The 12,777-nt window shown below is 46.6% G+C and overlaps 1 protein-coding gene across 1 annotated transcript; it reads left to right on the plus strand.

Moving 5' to 3' along the window:
- Positions 1 to 2,088: 2,088 nt before the first annotated feature.
- Positions 2,089 to 12,318, plus strand: LOC114691858 (dentin sialophosphoprotein). The gene is made up of 5 exons (XM_037209235.1): positions 2,089 to 2,166; positions 5,347 to 5,422; positions 6,370 to 6,456; positions 6,607 to 7,560; positions 8,136 to 12,318. The coding sequence occupies exons 2-5, from the start codon at positions 5,366 to 5,368 to the stop codon at positions 10,839 to 10,841; spliced, it is 3,804 nt and encodes a 1,267-aa protein (XP_037065130.1). The 5' UTR covers positions 2,089 to 2,166; positions 5,347 to 5,365; the 3' UTR covers positions 10,842 to 12,318.
- Positions 12,319 to 12,777: the final 459 nt, after the last annotated feature.

The raw sequence follows: 12,777 nt of genomic DNA on the forward strand, positions 1-12,777 counted from the left end.
ACAGATCAGAGGTTCAGTCCATTATCAACATGGCAGGAAGCAGGTGGCATGCAGGCAGACATGGTGCTGAAGAGCTAGTTCCAGTTGAGAGGTCTACATCTGGATCATCAGGCAGCAGAAAGAAAGAGGCACTGGGCCTGGCTTGTGCCCATCCCCAGTGACGCACTTTCTCCAACAAGTCCACACCTCCAATAATGCTACTCCCTATGAGCCCATGGGGGCCATCTTCATTCAAACCACCACAATAGGTAATTGTTTTGCATCCGTTTTTCCTTTGAAGCAAGTCATTACTCTAAATGTCTTGCTAAGTTTTTACCACTTTAGTGACATCACACACAATTTGCTGTTATACTTTTCTTTTCCTTAATTCAATATATTTTGAGGGTTTCTCTTAGTGTCATCTTTCCCATTGGTTGCTTACAAGTATGTTGTTTAGTTTCCAAATGTTTTCTTTTTTCTATTGATTTCTAATTGAGTTGGATTCTGTTCAACAGACTTTATACAACTTAAATTCTTTTAAATTTATGGAAATTTATTAATGCCAGTACTGGGAAGGCAGAGGCAGGTAGATTTCTGTGAGTTTGAAGTCAGCCTGATCTACATACCGAATTCCGGGTCAGGCAGAGCTGTGTGTAGAGGCCCTGTCTCGATAAATAAACAAACAAACAAACAAACAAGCTTAAGGAGATTTAATTTTGAGCCTAAAATGTTTGCCTTAGTCCCTCGTGCTCTTAAAGAATGTCCCTTTGTGTCGTTGGAGGGGTGCTCTGTGATAATGTAGTCATTAATTACTTCTGTTTAGACCCTGAAGCTCTACCTGACTCTCCATTAGTTGCTGAAAGACAGCTGCTGAACTCTGCAATTAAAACACTCATTAATTCAAGTTAGGAAAAGGAAGTCCAGTTTACTACTTTCCACTGGAGTCTACGTGAGCAAAAGTGCTGGTCCAGTCGGTGAGTTGGGCATTCTTAAATGTGACTGGGCCCTTTAAGATGCTCAAGAAACAGTAGCACTTGCTATGGAAATATAGCTTCAAGGAAACTCCTTCGTTCATCTCTCACCCTATTCAATAGACTGCTTTCCCTACACACACACACACACACACACACACACTCATACACACACACTTCTCTTTGTATATAATTCTGGAGATACTGTTGTTAAATAGTGATACTGTCTTTCTGATCTTACGTGTTTTATAGCCCTCAATAGTAGAACTTAAAAACAGGAGCCCATCCCTAAGTTAGTACACAGAAAGATACCATTTGCCAGCTGTGGAACTCATAAACTAGAGAAACAGTTCAGGGATTATCATGTACATCTAGGGCTCAAGGAAGGATGAGTTCAGGCACGTACATCTCTTTTCTAGAAGTACGGCTTGTTTTTCTGTTTTGTACTCCATCGTTGGCACAAATAATGGAGCGGAGACTGGATCTGTGATGTGTGTGTGTGCATGTTTACACTTGTGCGGAGACACCTTACAGGGTGCTTCACTTTTTGAACAGCTGTTTTCAAAATTTAGCTTGAATACTAAATTAATAGATTTATTTTTAAAACTTTATGTCACTGTTTAGATTAGATCAGAAAGGTTTCCTGGAGTTACTGTTTATAAGTTCTTTTAAAGATCTCTTAGGCAATGTCAGGACTGTTGCATGCGGACAGCCGCTTGAATTATAGCGCATCAACTTTAATATGTACCTCAGGAATGATAGGGGTCTTAAATAGCCAGTCATATTTACCAGAGAAACCTAGAGTTTTCTTAGATTGCCAACCTTAGCAAGACGAGAAATGCAGGGCGACAGAGTCTAAGTGGCTCTTTTCAGATATATCACACTGATTATCTATATTTAAGATGCAAAACAGTCTTCCAGGAGCTATTTAATTAAGTGAAAGTAAGTCCTTTTGGAACCAAGTGGTTCAGCGAACAAACACACACCAGCAAGCCAGGGAGTGGGGCGTTATTACGAGCTCCATGGGCACCGTGACACTTTAAACCCCCACATCAGGGATCCTAAACAGTGATTGGTTGAGAAAATTATCAAACTGAATTTAAATTTCGGCAAGCACAAAATTGTCATGCAAAGGCCCAGGACAGTGTACCACTGTCAGCCTGGAAAGAGAGATAAGGGGATCTGGATTTTCAAAGTCCCCTTGAAGGCTTTCAAGGTAAGATGGATTCTCCCTTCACAGGCGCCAATTGCCTCCTGTTGAAAGAGCTTTCAGCTTCAGAGATGAGATCTACTTGGGTTAAAGCTTTCTGCCTCTTAACTCTTCACGTCTAGGGTATATATTAAAAGAGTGGATTGTGTGGGGAGGGATGCTAAGCCCATCTGATAAGATACCGAATCACGGTAGAGTAGAACTGATTTTTGCCCCCAGACAGTGTTTGTTGAAAGACTACTGCCTATCAGAAAGATGAAACAAATACAGTAATTGTAATAATCTTAAAAATCAGCAGCCGGAATATTTTATGTATAATTCACTATAGCTGTATTTTTATTCAGAGCTTTAAATCGAGTCAAAGGCAGTTTTCAGTCTCATCATCATCGGGATGTGAGGAGTGATGGGATTTAACAGAAAAGGACCACACTCTGTCCTCCTCTTGAGAGAGGGATGATGGTGGCGTCCAAACACCAACTCTTCCTGAGAGAAAAGCAGGGTTTGGGATTTGATTTAATCACGTTTCTTTGTCTCAGGCTCTGCCCGTGTGCACAATTAAAGCTCTATGGTGAGGAGGGTTATGTTTTTTGTTTTTGTTTTTTTTCCCCAGGGCTCAGTATCTGGCCGACATTAGTCTTCAGATGTTTGCTGACTGGACTGAATAAATGAATCTCAGTTTAAATTTAATACCTTGACTCAAAGTCAACTCAGGGCCCGAGACAGTAGTTTTCTGGCATTTGACATGGAGTTCTAAAAGCAGACTCGTGAACGATTCTACATAGAATGCTCACAGATCTGATTTCTGTCAGACTGAGTTTTCTGAAGCTTCAAACTTCATGATGATAGGTTCAGAAAAAGGAGGATGTGTTGCCACAAGTTGGCAAAAATTGATGTGTGAATTCGATAATTCAGTGGTCACTCTTAATGGTTTTGATAAAAAATTAGATAATTTATGCTTTAAATCTCTTTAAAAACATTTTATTAGTTCCTTGAGAAGTTTGTGGCCTATGTTTTGATCACATTTGCCCCTCCCCAACTCTCCCCAGACCCACCTTCCTTTTTTACTCACATAACTTTGTGCCCTTTTTGTAAACAAATGAACGAACAAACAAACAAACAACAAACAAACACCATCAGGACCAGTCTTTGCTGCCCAAATATTCTCAGATGTGCACCTGCCGTTGGAACATGGGCCCTTGCCAGGGCCTACACTTTTAGAGAAAATTGCTTTTTTCTCTTCCAGCACCTATCAGCTGCCAATAGTTCTTCAGCTAGGGGTGGAACTTCATGCCCAACTTCCCTCTCCATGAGAGGATTTGGTCAGGCTTCGCCTTGCTCAGGTCCGGTGCATGCTGTCACACTGATATGAAGATAGCTCAGGTGGTAAATCCTACCTCCGGCATCCCAAGAAGGCCCTGATAATTAGGCCTTGCTCCCCCCATCTTCTTATTGACATATTCACATTAACCTGCCAATCACTACATCTCATTTAATGTGACTACAAATTCCATAACTGAACTCTAATGAGCTGGCCATTTCCACTGGGTCTTTGACATTGCTGACCTGCCTTGCCATCAGGTATGAGCATCACATACTGTAGTGCTGGAGTGGAAAGGCGAGAGACAGGGCAGGAAGCCTTAAATGGTCAGACTTTGGTTTAGAAATGAGATGGATATATTGATGAACTTTATGACAGGTACCTTTCCTGGACCAGGGATCCCAGGGTCATGGTGGAGACAGGGCTTCTGCCGAGACATAACTGGGTTTGGACTTGCCAGGGGCAGTACAAGCTTCGCTTGATAGACAGATGGCATTGACCACCTCTTTCCACCCTGCCCCTGCCAGCTCTGTCTCAAGGCACCTTAGCCTCATTTCAGTCTACAGACTAATTGAGTGGACCCCAGCTCTTCTTAGTACCTTTGTGCAGAGCCCTGGAGTTGTGTTCTTCTTCCTGTGAGGCAGTGCCCCCAATCATTCCTAATATATATTCACTGATACTTTTTTCTAGTCTATTACTAACCTTGAATTTAATCGAGGCCATTTTATGACCTGTGTGGCACTGTAATCATTAAACCTTGTTGTAGAAGGTCATGAAATAGGAGAAAACAATCCTTCTATAGTCACAATATCATGACACAAGGAAGTTAACTCTTAGAAAATACGAACCTAAATTTTTCATTTACATTGATTTTTATATGTTTATAGCCGCCATTCCATTGTATGCAAACTATGCATGTGACTCTTGGTGAATGTGCATTGTGACAGGGGTGAAAGGTTTTGCTCCCGAAGTCCCCTCATTCAGGAGGAGACGACGAAGTGCCCGGGGAAGGGCTGGGTGCTGTACGTACTCATAAGCCCTCCTTCTCCAGCACCATTTGCAGGTCCCGAGTCTGGACTTTGCGTCGGAAGATGATGATAGTCAAGATACTCCCCTGGGCTCCAGGGCCATATACCAGCGAAGAGGAACATAGGGGAGCCAGGCAACTTCCAAACAGTGCAATGTGCTGCCAGCCAGCTTGTGAAGCTGCTGGCTCTGGGGAAGGAGAGCTGAAGATGCCTTGAGAAAGCTCAGGGATGGTTCTTCTGCCAACCCTTGGGATATTCTGAGGCATGGTATTATTATTCCAGACGGAGGAAACAAAAGCCGAGTAAAGCTATTTAAAGTGCTCAAGCTCAGATGGCAGAGAGCAGGGGAAGAATTTGAATTCAGGGAATCTAAAGCCAACCCTGCGTTCTTTCTCCTTGCCCGAGCTCCTTCAGCTCATGGATTCCTCCCTCTCACAGTATTTACAGCCCAACTCTCTAGTCAGATGGCAAGTGCTTCGTCTTTTAAGTCACTCTTGGTAGAGTGAGTTAACAGAGCTGAAGGCTGATCCTGAAGAAGAGAGCTGTCACCCTCGTGGGTAGTAACACAGGGCCAAAGCCTCAGCCATGTGCTCTGTACCTCCATGGCTGTTGCCCCCACTGGCACAACGTGCCAGAAGCCATGACAGTATTGAGCATGCTGAGGACCCAACATGTCTCCACCACCATCCCAGCTTTATTCTGCAGCCTGGGAAGCCCTCTCATGTTAGTGCTCTCTCCTTGTCCTAGGAAGGGGCAAATGTAAAGACCAAAATGATGAATTACTATGCTTATCATCTTTCACTTTATGAGTAATTTTGTGGCATTCTTTGTTCTAAACAGACACTGACTATTATTCATAATGAAAATGAAGATAATTATATATATTTGCATTTGGGCAGCCGCATGGGCCATCCCTGTAAGTACACCTTCCTAATTAAGCCTTCTTACTTTGCTGTATCTTTTAACCCAGTATTGAAATGCACATATTTCCTTAAGGTTTTACAGAGAAGTTGAGTCCAAACAGATTTGCACCAAAACTATTATGTGATATCATTTGGGATCTCAACCAAGACAAACACGTGAACCAATCCATGTTCCCTTTCTTCCCATTGAAACACGTCTTATTAGAGGATGACATACTTTTAAAAGTTCATTCACATTAATTCAGTGTCCAGAAGTCACGGAGGCTTTTCTACCTCCGCTTCATTACATGTGAATTTCACTTCAATGTCAACACAGCTTAGACTAGTTGGGAAAAACTGAGGCAAGAATAGGTGGTAAAGTCAGATTTTCCAACATATGATCAAATCAGTGTTTCATGTGTGTTATTTATATGTTCACTGTGGAAAATCTGGAGCATATGAATATGTACAAATACAGAAACATTAAGAAAGGCAACCACTTGTAATTTTTAGGCAGCCTTCATGTCTAGCACTTTCATATGATTTCACATGACCAGGTGCTGTGTTGTTGCTGTAGTTGAGAATTTTCGCAAGCACTTCAAGCTGACTCTGGCAGAGCTTAAGTCGCAATGGCTTGATATCGCTTCTCCTGCAGCCCCTACTCACTGCTGTTTCAGGGGTTTGGGTCTGACTTTGAACTTGGGGTGGGTGCTGTACAGGTCACTGCTAGGAGTGGTCTCACAGAACAACAAGGGTTCGCCTTGTCTTTATACATGTGAGAAGAGTGGGCTTGTGATGCCCAGTAAAACTGATGACAACATTATAAAAGTCCTCCTTTGTTCAGTTTGAAATTCTTCATCAGCACTGTAACGGGCTGCTTTTCTTCTCTACCTGTCAGATCACGTTTTTTCTTATTCATAAAACAAGAACCCGCATAATATCTATGTTTTTACCTTGGCAGCTTCCTCAAATCATACCATTGGAAAGACGCATTGTTGAAAAATCTGGGAATGTACCTTTTCTAGCACACTCAGGAACTCCAGCACAGGTAACAGATATAAATGTTCCTTTCATTTTCTGCTTTCAAGACACTTTTACACTATGACTGTCTCTAAAATTTCTACCCATTTTTTTTTGTCAGTTGGTTTTATTTGAAAATGATACCCACAATTGACTTGGAATTGTGTCTCTTTTTCAGAATGAGTTGTATGTCAATGACACTGTTAAGGACAGTAGTGACCCCCCGAGAGGGAGTGAAATAGGAAGACAAGCGTATGCCAAGGACGGCTACGAAAGAGAAGGGATTGGCTCTGAGTCAACAGATGCGGGAGGGACAAATTCTACACGGCCCGTTTTAGCACACGAACAGGGGAACATTGCAGATGAAAATGAGGACGTGGAAACTCATGGTCGTGGTGAGATACATGTGAAAGGAGAGAACAGCACAGCAAAAGACATCAGTGGCCAAGGGAGCGTCACTGAAAACGCGGGAGAAGCAAAGGAGAGAAATGTCAATGGACGCGCTGGTCAGGACACAAAAACTGGGGGTGCTGATGATGCCAGCCAGGATGGAGAGGCCACCCTTGTCCAGGGAGGTGGACCTCAAGCAGCTGGAAGCGAGGGTAGTACAAACCACGAGGTTGGCATACATGGGGACGGGGTCGGTACCCATGAAACAACACCCCAGGGAGAAGAGGAGGGAAGTGGGATCAAGGGGGCTGAGGTAACACCAAGCATCGAGGGGGACCCTGGTTTGGATAATACTGATGGGAGTCCCAGCGGGGATGGGGAAGATGGGGATGAGGACATGGGCTCTGGTGATGATGAGGGTACAGAAGCAGGAGATGGAAAGGGCGGCCGTGATGTCCGTCAGGGCCAGGAGGACCAGTCTCATCAGGGGAAACAGGACGACAGAGGTCAGAGTTCAGTTAGTAGTGAGGATGGTAACTCTAAAGAGAAAGAAGGCTCCCCAGGTGGATGTGATGGAGACAACGCCTCTAGCAGCGAGGAGAACAATGGTCTCGATGAAGGCAATGGCAGCCAGGCTGTGCAAGAAAACCAGAAGCTCAGTCACAAAGGCAGCGGAGGAGGTCCGGACGGCGGAGTCACCTGCCAGTCAGAAGCGTGTCCTCTTGGGAAGAGCCAAGACCAGGTCAGTTTTGAAACTGATTCCGGATTTCTATGGCAGTTCACATTCTCCCATCCACGCTCCGATGGCTGTGCAAAACAACCACCACAAATCCAGACGGATACAAGATAAAACCCCAAACTAACATAAAAAAAAGTCACAATAGGTGTCTGGGTACTATTTTACCAACATTGTGTGTTTTAATGAGAAAGCTGGAGTCCTTAGAGATTTTGATGGAGAACAGTTTTTAAAAAGTCAACAATTTCTGAAAAATTAGAACTCTAGAAGTCAAGCTGAATAATGATTCAATCATGCTTGTGTAGAGCATTGCATTACTGTTACATTCATTACTCAAAACGATGAGTTTCACCACGACACTTCCATTATTGTGCACCTGTTTAACCCAAGGGCCTATGGGGTAGAAACCCGGATCGTTTATTGGAGGATTCGGACCCTGATACTGAGCACTTTGCACAAAAATCGCACTGGCGGCCAGCATCCTGTTCCCAAGGTCATTTCCCTGGACAGTTCTTCTGGGACCGTGGGCTTCTACAGCAAATATTCACTAATTAGTTATTCTTCTCTGTATTGTTCCACAGGGCGTAGAGACCGGAGGTCCCAGCGCAGGCACCACAAGGAATGTCACCAAAGAATCCGGGAAACACGGTGGAAATCAAGAGAGCAGTGGGCACCAGGGGAAGGAGGTGGACCAAAGGAACAGCCCGAGGCCCGGGGAGCCCGGCCGGCCTCAAGGGCCCGTCAAGGACTCAGAAGCCCAGAGCAAAACGGGGCGCAGCAAGATAGGGAGCGGCAGCAACAGTGACGCGCGCGACAGCTACGACTTGGATGACGAGTCCATGCAAGGAGACGAGCCCAACAGCAGCGACGAGTCTACCGGAAGTGACGGTGCCAGCTCAGAGCGCGACAGTGAGAGCGGCAGCCGCGGGGACGCTTCCCCCAGCTCTGAGGAGTCAAGAGACGCCGGCCACGGCAGTGACTCCAACGGGGGCGACGAGGACAGCAGTGACGGCAGTGACTCCAACGGGGGCCATGAGGACAGCAGTGACGGCAGTGACTCCAACGGGGGCCACGAGGACAGCAGTGACGGCAGTGACTCCAACGGGGGCGACGAGGACAGCAGTGACGGCACATCTGATGCCGAGGACAGCGACAGGGACAGTGAGAGTGATGACAAGGACGAGTCAGAAAGCAGTGACCGTGACAGCGGCAGTGACAGTGACAGCGACAGCAGTGACAGCAGTGACAGCGACAGCAGTGACAGCGACAGCAGTGACAGTGACAGCAGTGACAGCAGTGACAGCAGTGACAGTGACAGCAGTGACAGTGACAGCAGTGACAGCAGTGACAGCAGTGACAGTGATAGCAGTGACAGCAGTGACAGTGATAGCAGTGACAGCAGTGACAGTGACAGCAGTGACAGTGACAGCAGTGACAGTGATAGCAGTGACAGCAGTGACAGTGATAGCAGTGACAGCAGTGACAGTGACAGCAGTGACAGCAGTGACAGCAGTGACAGCAGTGACAGCAGTGACAGCAGTGACAGCAGTGACAGCAGTGACAGCAGTGACAGTGACAGCAGTGACAGTGACAGTGACAGCAGTGACAGTGACAGTGACAGCAGTGACAGCAGTGACAGCAGTGACAGCAGTGACAGTGACAGCAGTGACAGCAGTGACAGCAGTGACAGCAGTGACAGCAGTGACAGCAGTGACAGTGACAGCAGTGACAGTGACAGCAGTGACAGCAGTGACAGCAGTGACAGCAGTGACAGCAGTGACAGCAGTGACAGTGACAGCAGTGACAGTGACAGCAGTGACAGCAGTGACAGCAGTGACAGCAGTGACAGTGACAGCAGTGACAGTGACAGCAGTGACAGCAGTGACAGCAGCGACAGCAGTGACAGTGACAGCAGTGACAGCAGTGACAGTGACAGCAGTGACAGTGACAGTGACAGCAGTGACAGCAGTGACAGTGACAGCAGCAGTGACAGCAGTGACAGCAGTGACAGTGACAGCAGCAGTGACAGCGACAGCAGTGACAGTGACAGCAGTGACAGCAGTGACAGTGACAGCAGTGACAGCAGTGACAGTGACAGCAGTGACAGCAGCGACAGCAGTGACAGCAGCGACAGCAGTGACAGCAGTGACAGTGACAGCAGTGACAGTGACAGCAGTGACAGTGACAGCAGTGACAGTGACAGCAGTGACAGCAGTGACAGCAGTGACAGCAGTGACAGCAGCAGTGACAGCAGTGACAGCAGTGACAGCAGTGACAGCAGTGACAGCAGTGACAGTGAGAGCAGTGACAGCAGTGACAGCAGTGACAGCAGTGACAGCAGTGACAGTGAGAGCAGTGAGAGCAGTGACAGCAGTGACGACAGTGACAGCAGTGACAGCAGTGACAGCAGTGACAGCGACAGTGACAGCAGTGACAGCGACAGCAGTGACAGCAGCAGCGACAGCAGTGACAGCAGTGACAGCAGTGACAGCAGTGACAGCAGTGACAGTGACAGCAGTGACAGCAGTGACAGCAGTGACAGCAGTGACAGCAGTGACAGCAGTGACAGCGACAGTGACAGCAGTGACAGCGACAGCAGTGACAGCAGCAGCGACAGCAGTGACAGCAGTGACAGCAGTGACAGCAGTGACAGCAGTGACAGTGACAGCAGTGACAGCAGTGACAGCGACAGTGACAGCAGTGACAGCAGCGACAGCAGCAGTGACAGTGACAGCAGTGACAGTGACAGCAGTGACAGCAGCGACAGCAGCAGTGACAGCAGTGACAGCAGTGACAGCAGTGACAGTGACAGCAGTGACAGCGACAGTGATAGCAGTGACAGCAGTGACAGCAGTGACAGCAGCGACAGCAGCAGTGACAGTGACAGCAGCGACAGTGACAGCAGTGACAGCAGCGACAGCAGCAGTGACAGCAGTGACAGCAGTGACAGCAGTGACAGTGACAGCAGTGACAGCGACAGTGATAGCAGTGACAGCAGTGACAGCAGTGACAGCAGTGACAGCAGTGACAGTGAGAGCAGTGAGAGCAGTGACAGCAGCGACAGCAGTGACAGCAGTGACAGCAGTGACAGTGAGAGCAGTGAGAGCAGTGACAGCAGCGACAGCAGTGACAGCAACAGTGATAGCAGTGACAGCAGTGACAGCAGTGACAGCAGTGACGACAGCAGTGATGAGAGTGATAGCAAGTCTGGTAACGGCCACAACACCAGTGACAGTGACAGTGGCAGTGACGGCAGTGACAGTGACCACTCGACCAGTGACGACTAGAGCACAGAAGCCCAGACCCTGTGCGCGGGCCTTTGGTGAGTGATGGAGGCAGCGGGACTCCTCACCCACTGGGGACAGGCGAGGAGCAGGTCACGTGGGACCCCACAGCTCGCAGGGAATCAAGTCAAACCCAGATTTGGAGCCAAGTCCAACTCTCAGAGAAGATCGGGTGACCAACCTTGGCTCCTGTCTGTTAAAATACGTTCATGTTCAGAAAATATTTTCGGAAGTTTAAGTCTAGACGTAAAATAATTAAACAGAAAGTGAGGTAATCGCTTACTGTGACCCGTAGCTTTGATTTGAATAGCGCGTGCTTTAGAGAGCAGAGCAAGCCAAGCTACAGATGGCCCGCAGCGCCATCTTCATCCGCCGGTGGTCTGGGTACCAGAGAGCTGGTCTTCATGCCGTGGAGCGAGCGATGCTGTTCTCTGACATTCAGCCCAACTGCTGTTGAGCTACCTGTCCTAGGAAATACGCATTTGTGACATGAGCAAAGCATTGCAGCAACCATTGGCCCCATCCAAGGCACGGGGACGATCTTTGTGATGATAAAATAGGGCAGTTATGAACTATGGGTATTCTGAAGAATGAATCGGCAAGGAGTTCTGAGGATGGCTCGAACAAGATCTGACACATGCTATCACATTTCTGCAAAGTCCCTAGTCCCCTGCAGCGCTTTGAACAGTGTCTCTTTTCCGGCAGCCGCTCTCAGATCTTAAGTAAACGGGCAATGCAGATGGGTGAACTCGGGAGGTGGGATCATCGTCCGAGTTCTCCGTGCACCACTGTGTTATTTTGTCTTCCATTGGTCTCACGGGACACACTGGGTTCCACTGCTTAATCAGGAATTGTAAAGGTGTATGAGAACAGAGGGACCTTTTGTGGGCGCTAGGGCACTTCTGAAAGTTAGAGAGATGGCGAGAATGAACCACCAAGACAGGAGGTGTGAATTGGGATTCTCCCAAGGGAACCTTAAGCCCTAAGCCTGAAGCATACCTTTCAAGATTTGGTGGTGTGCTTCGCCATTTCTCTATTTTCCCAGTTATGTCAGATTTGGGTTGAATCAAAGCTACTAGGTATGTTAAGACATTAGTCAACTCTATTATTTTAGACAGATTTTTACCCAGCATTTCAGGTTTTTCCTGTACTCACTTCCTTTTGCAAGAGATTCTTAGCTAAGGAATGTTGGGAAGGCGTTGAGATGCTTTGATCTATAAACTCATCTATGACTCCTAAACTGTAAGACACCAGGCTTCTGCTTTGCCACAGCCCATGACACGGCTCCAGACCTCTTACCAGAAAATAACGGTTTAGACTTTGACTCCTACTAGACTGCCAATGTGCCTCTGTTTGCTTAGGCTAACTTGTGAATCACTGCCTCCAGTACCTGTCATACCTGGTCACAAGCGTTGTGGTGATCAGTAAACAATGGATAGGAAGCTCAATGTAAACTGTATAAGAAATGTAAATGAAGAGGTACTGCATTTCATATTACAATAAACATGTTTACACAATTGCTCCCAGGGGGAATTCTTCATCCTACTTAGTTTGCAAACAGTTGCCCTCCCTACATTTTGTACACACGTTAGCCATTTTTATTGAGAACCAGTATTTGTGAACACAAACTACAAACTTTCAATACTACAAAAAAGCATACACAACACTCAATCTTCACCATCCACCCTTCTATGTCTTTTCCCTAGAGGCGATTCCTCTTACTAATGTTTTACAAACATTTCAGAAACGTAGGCACATATAAATGACTATGTCCACCTTTAAAAATTCTGAGGTAGTCTACTGCATACAATGCACTAAGATCATCTTACATTTAAGCAATATACCTTGAATAATATTGGCTCATAGTGTGTCAATCAGCTTCTTTCTAATAGCTCTGCTCACTTCATTAACCTATGTAAGGTTTATCCTTTTCTCATTG

This window comes from Peromyscus leucopus, chromosome 10 (assembly GCF_004664715.2).
Source record: "Peromyscus leucopus breed LL Stock chromosome 10, UCI_PerLeu_2.1, whole genome shotgun sequence".
Classification (NCBI taxonomy): domain Eukaryota; kingdom Metazoa; phylum Chordata; class Mammalia; order Rodentia; family Cricetidae; genus Peromyscus; species Peromyscus leucopus.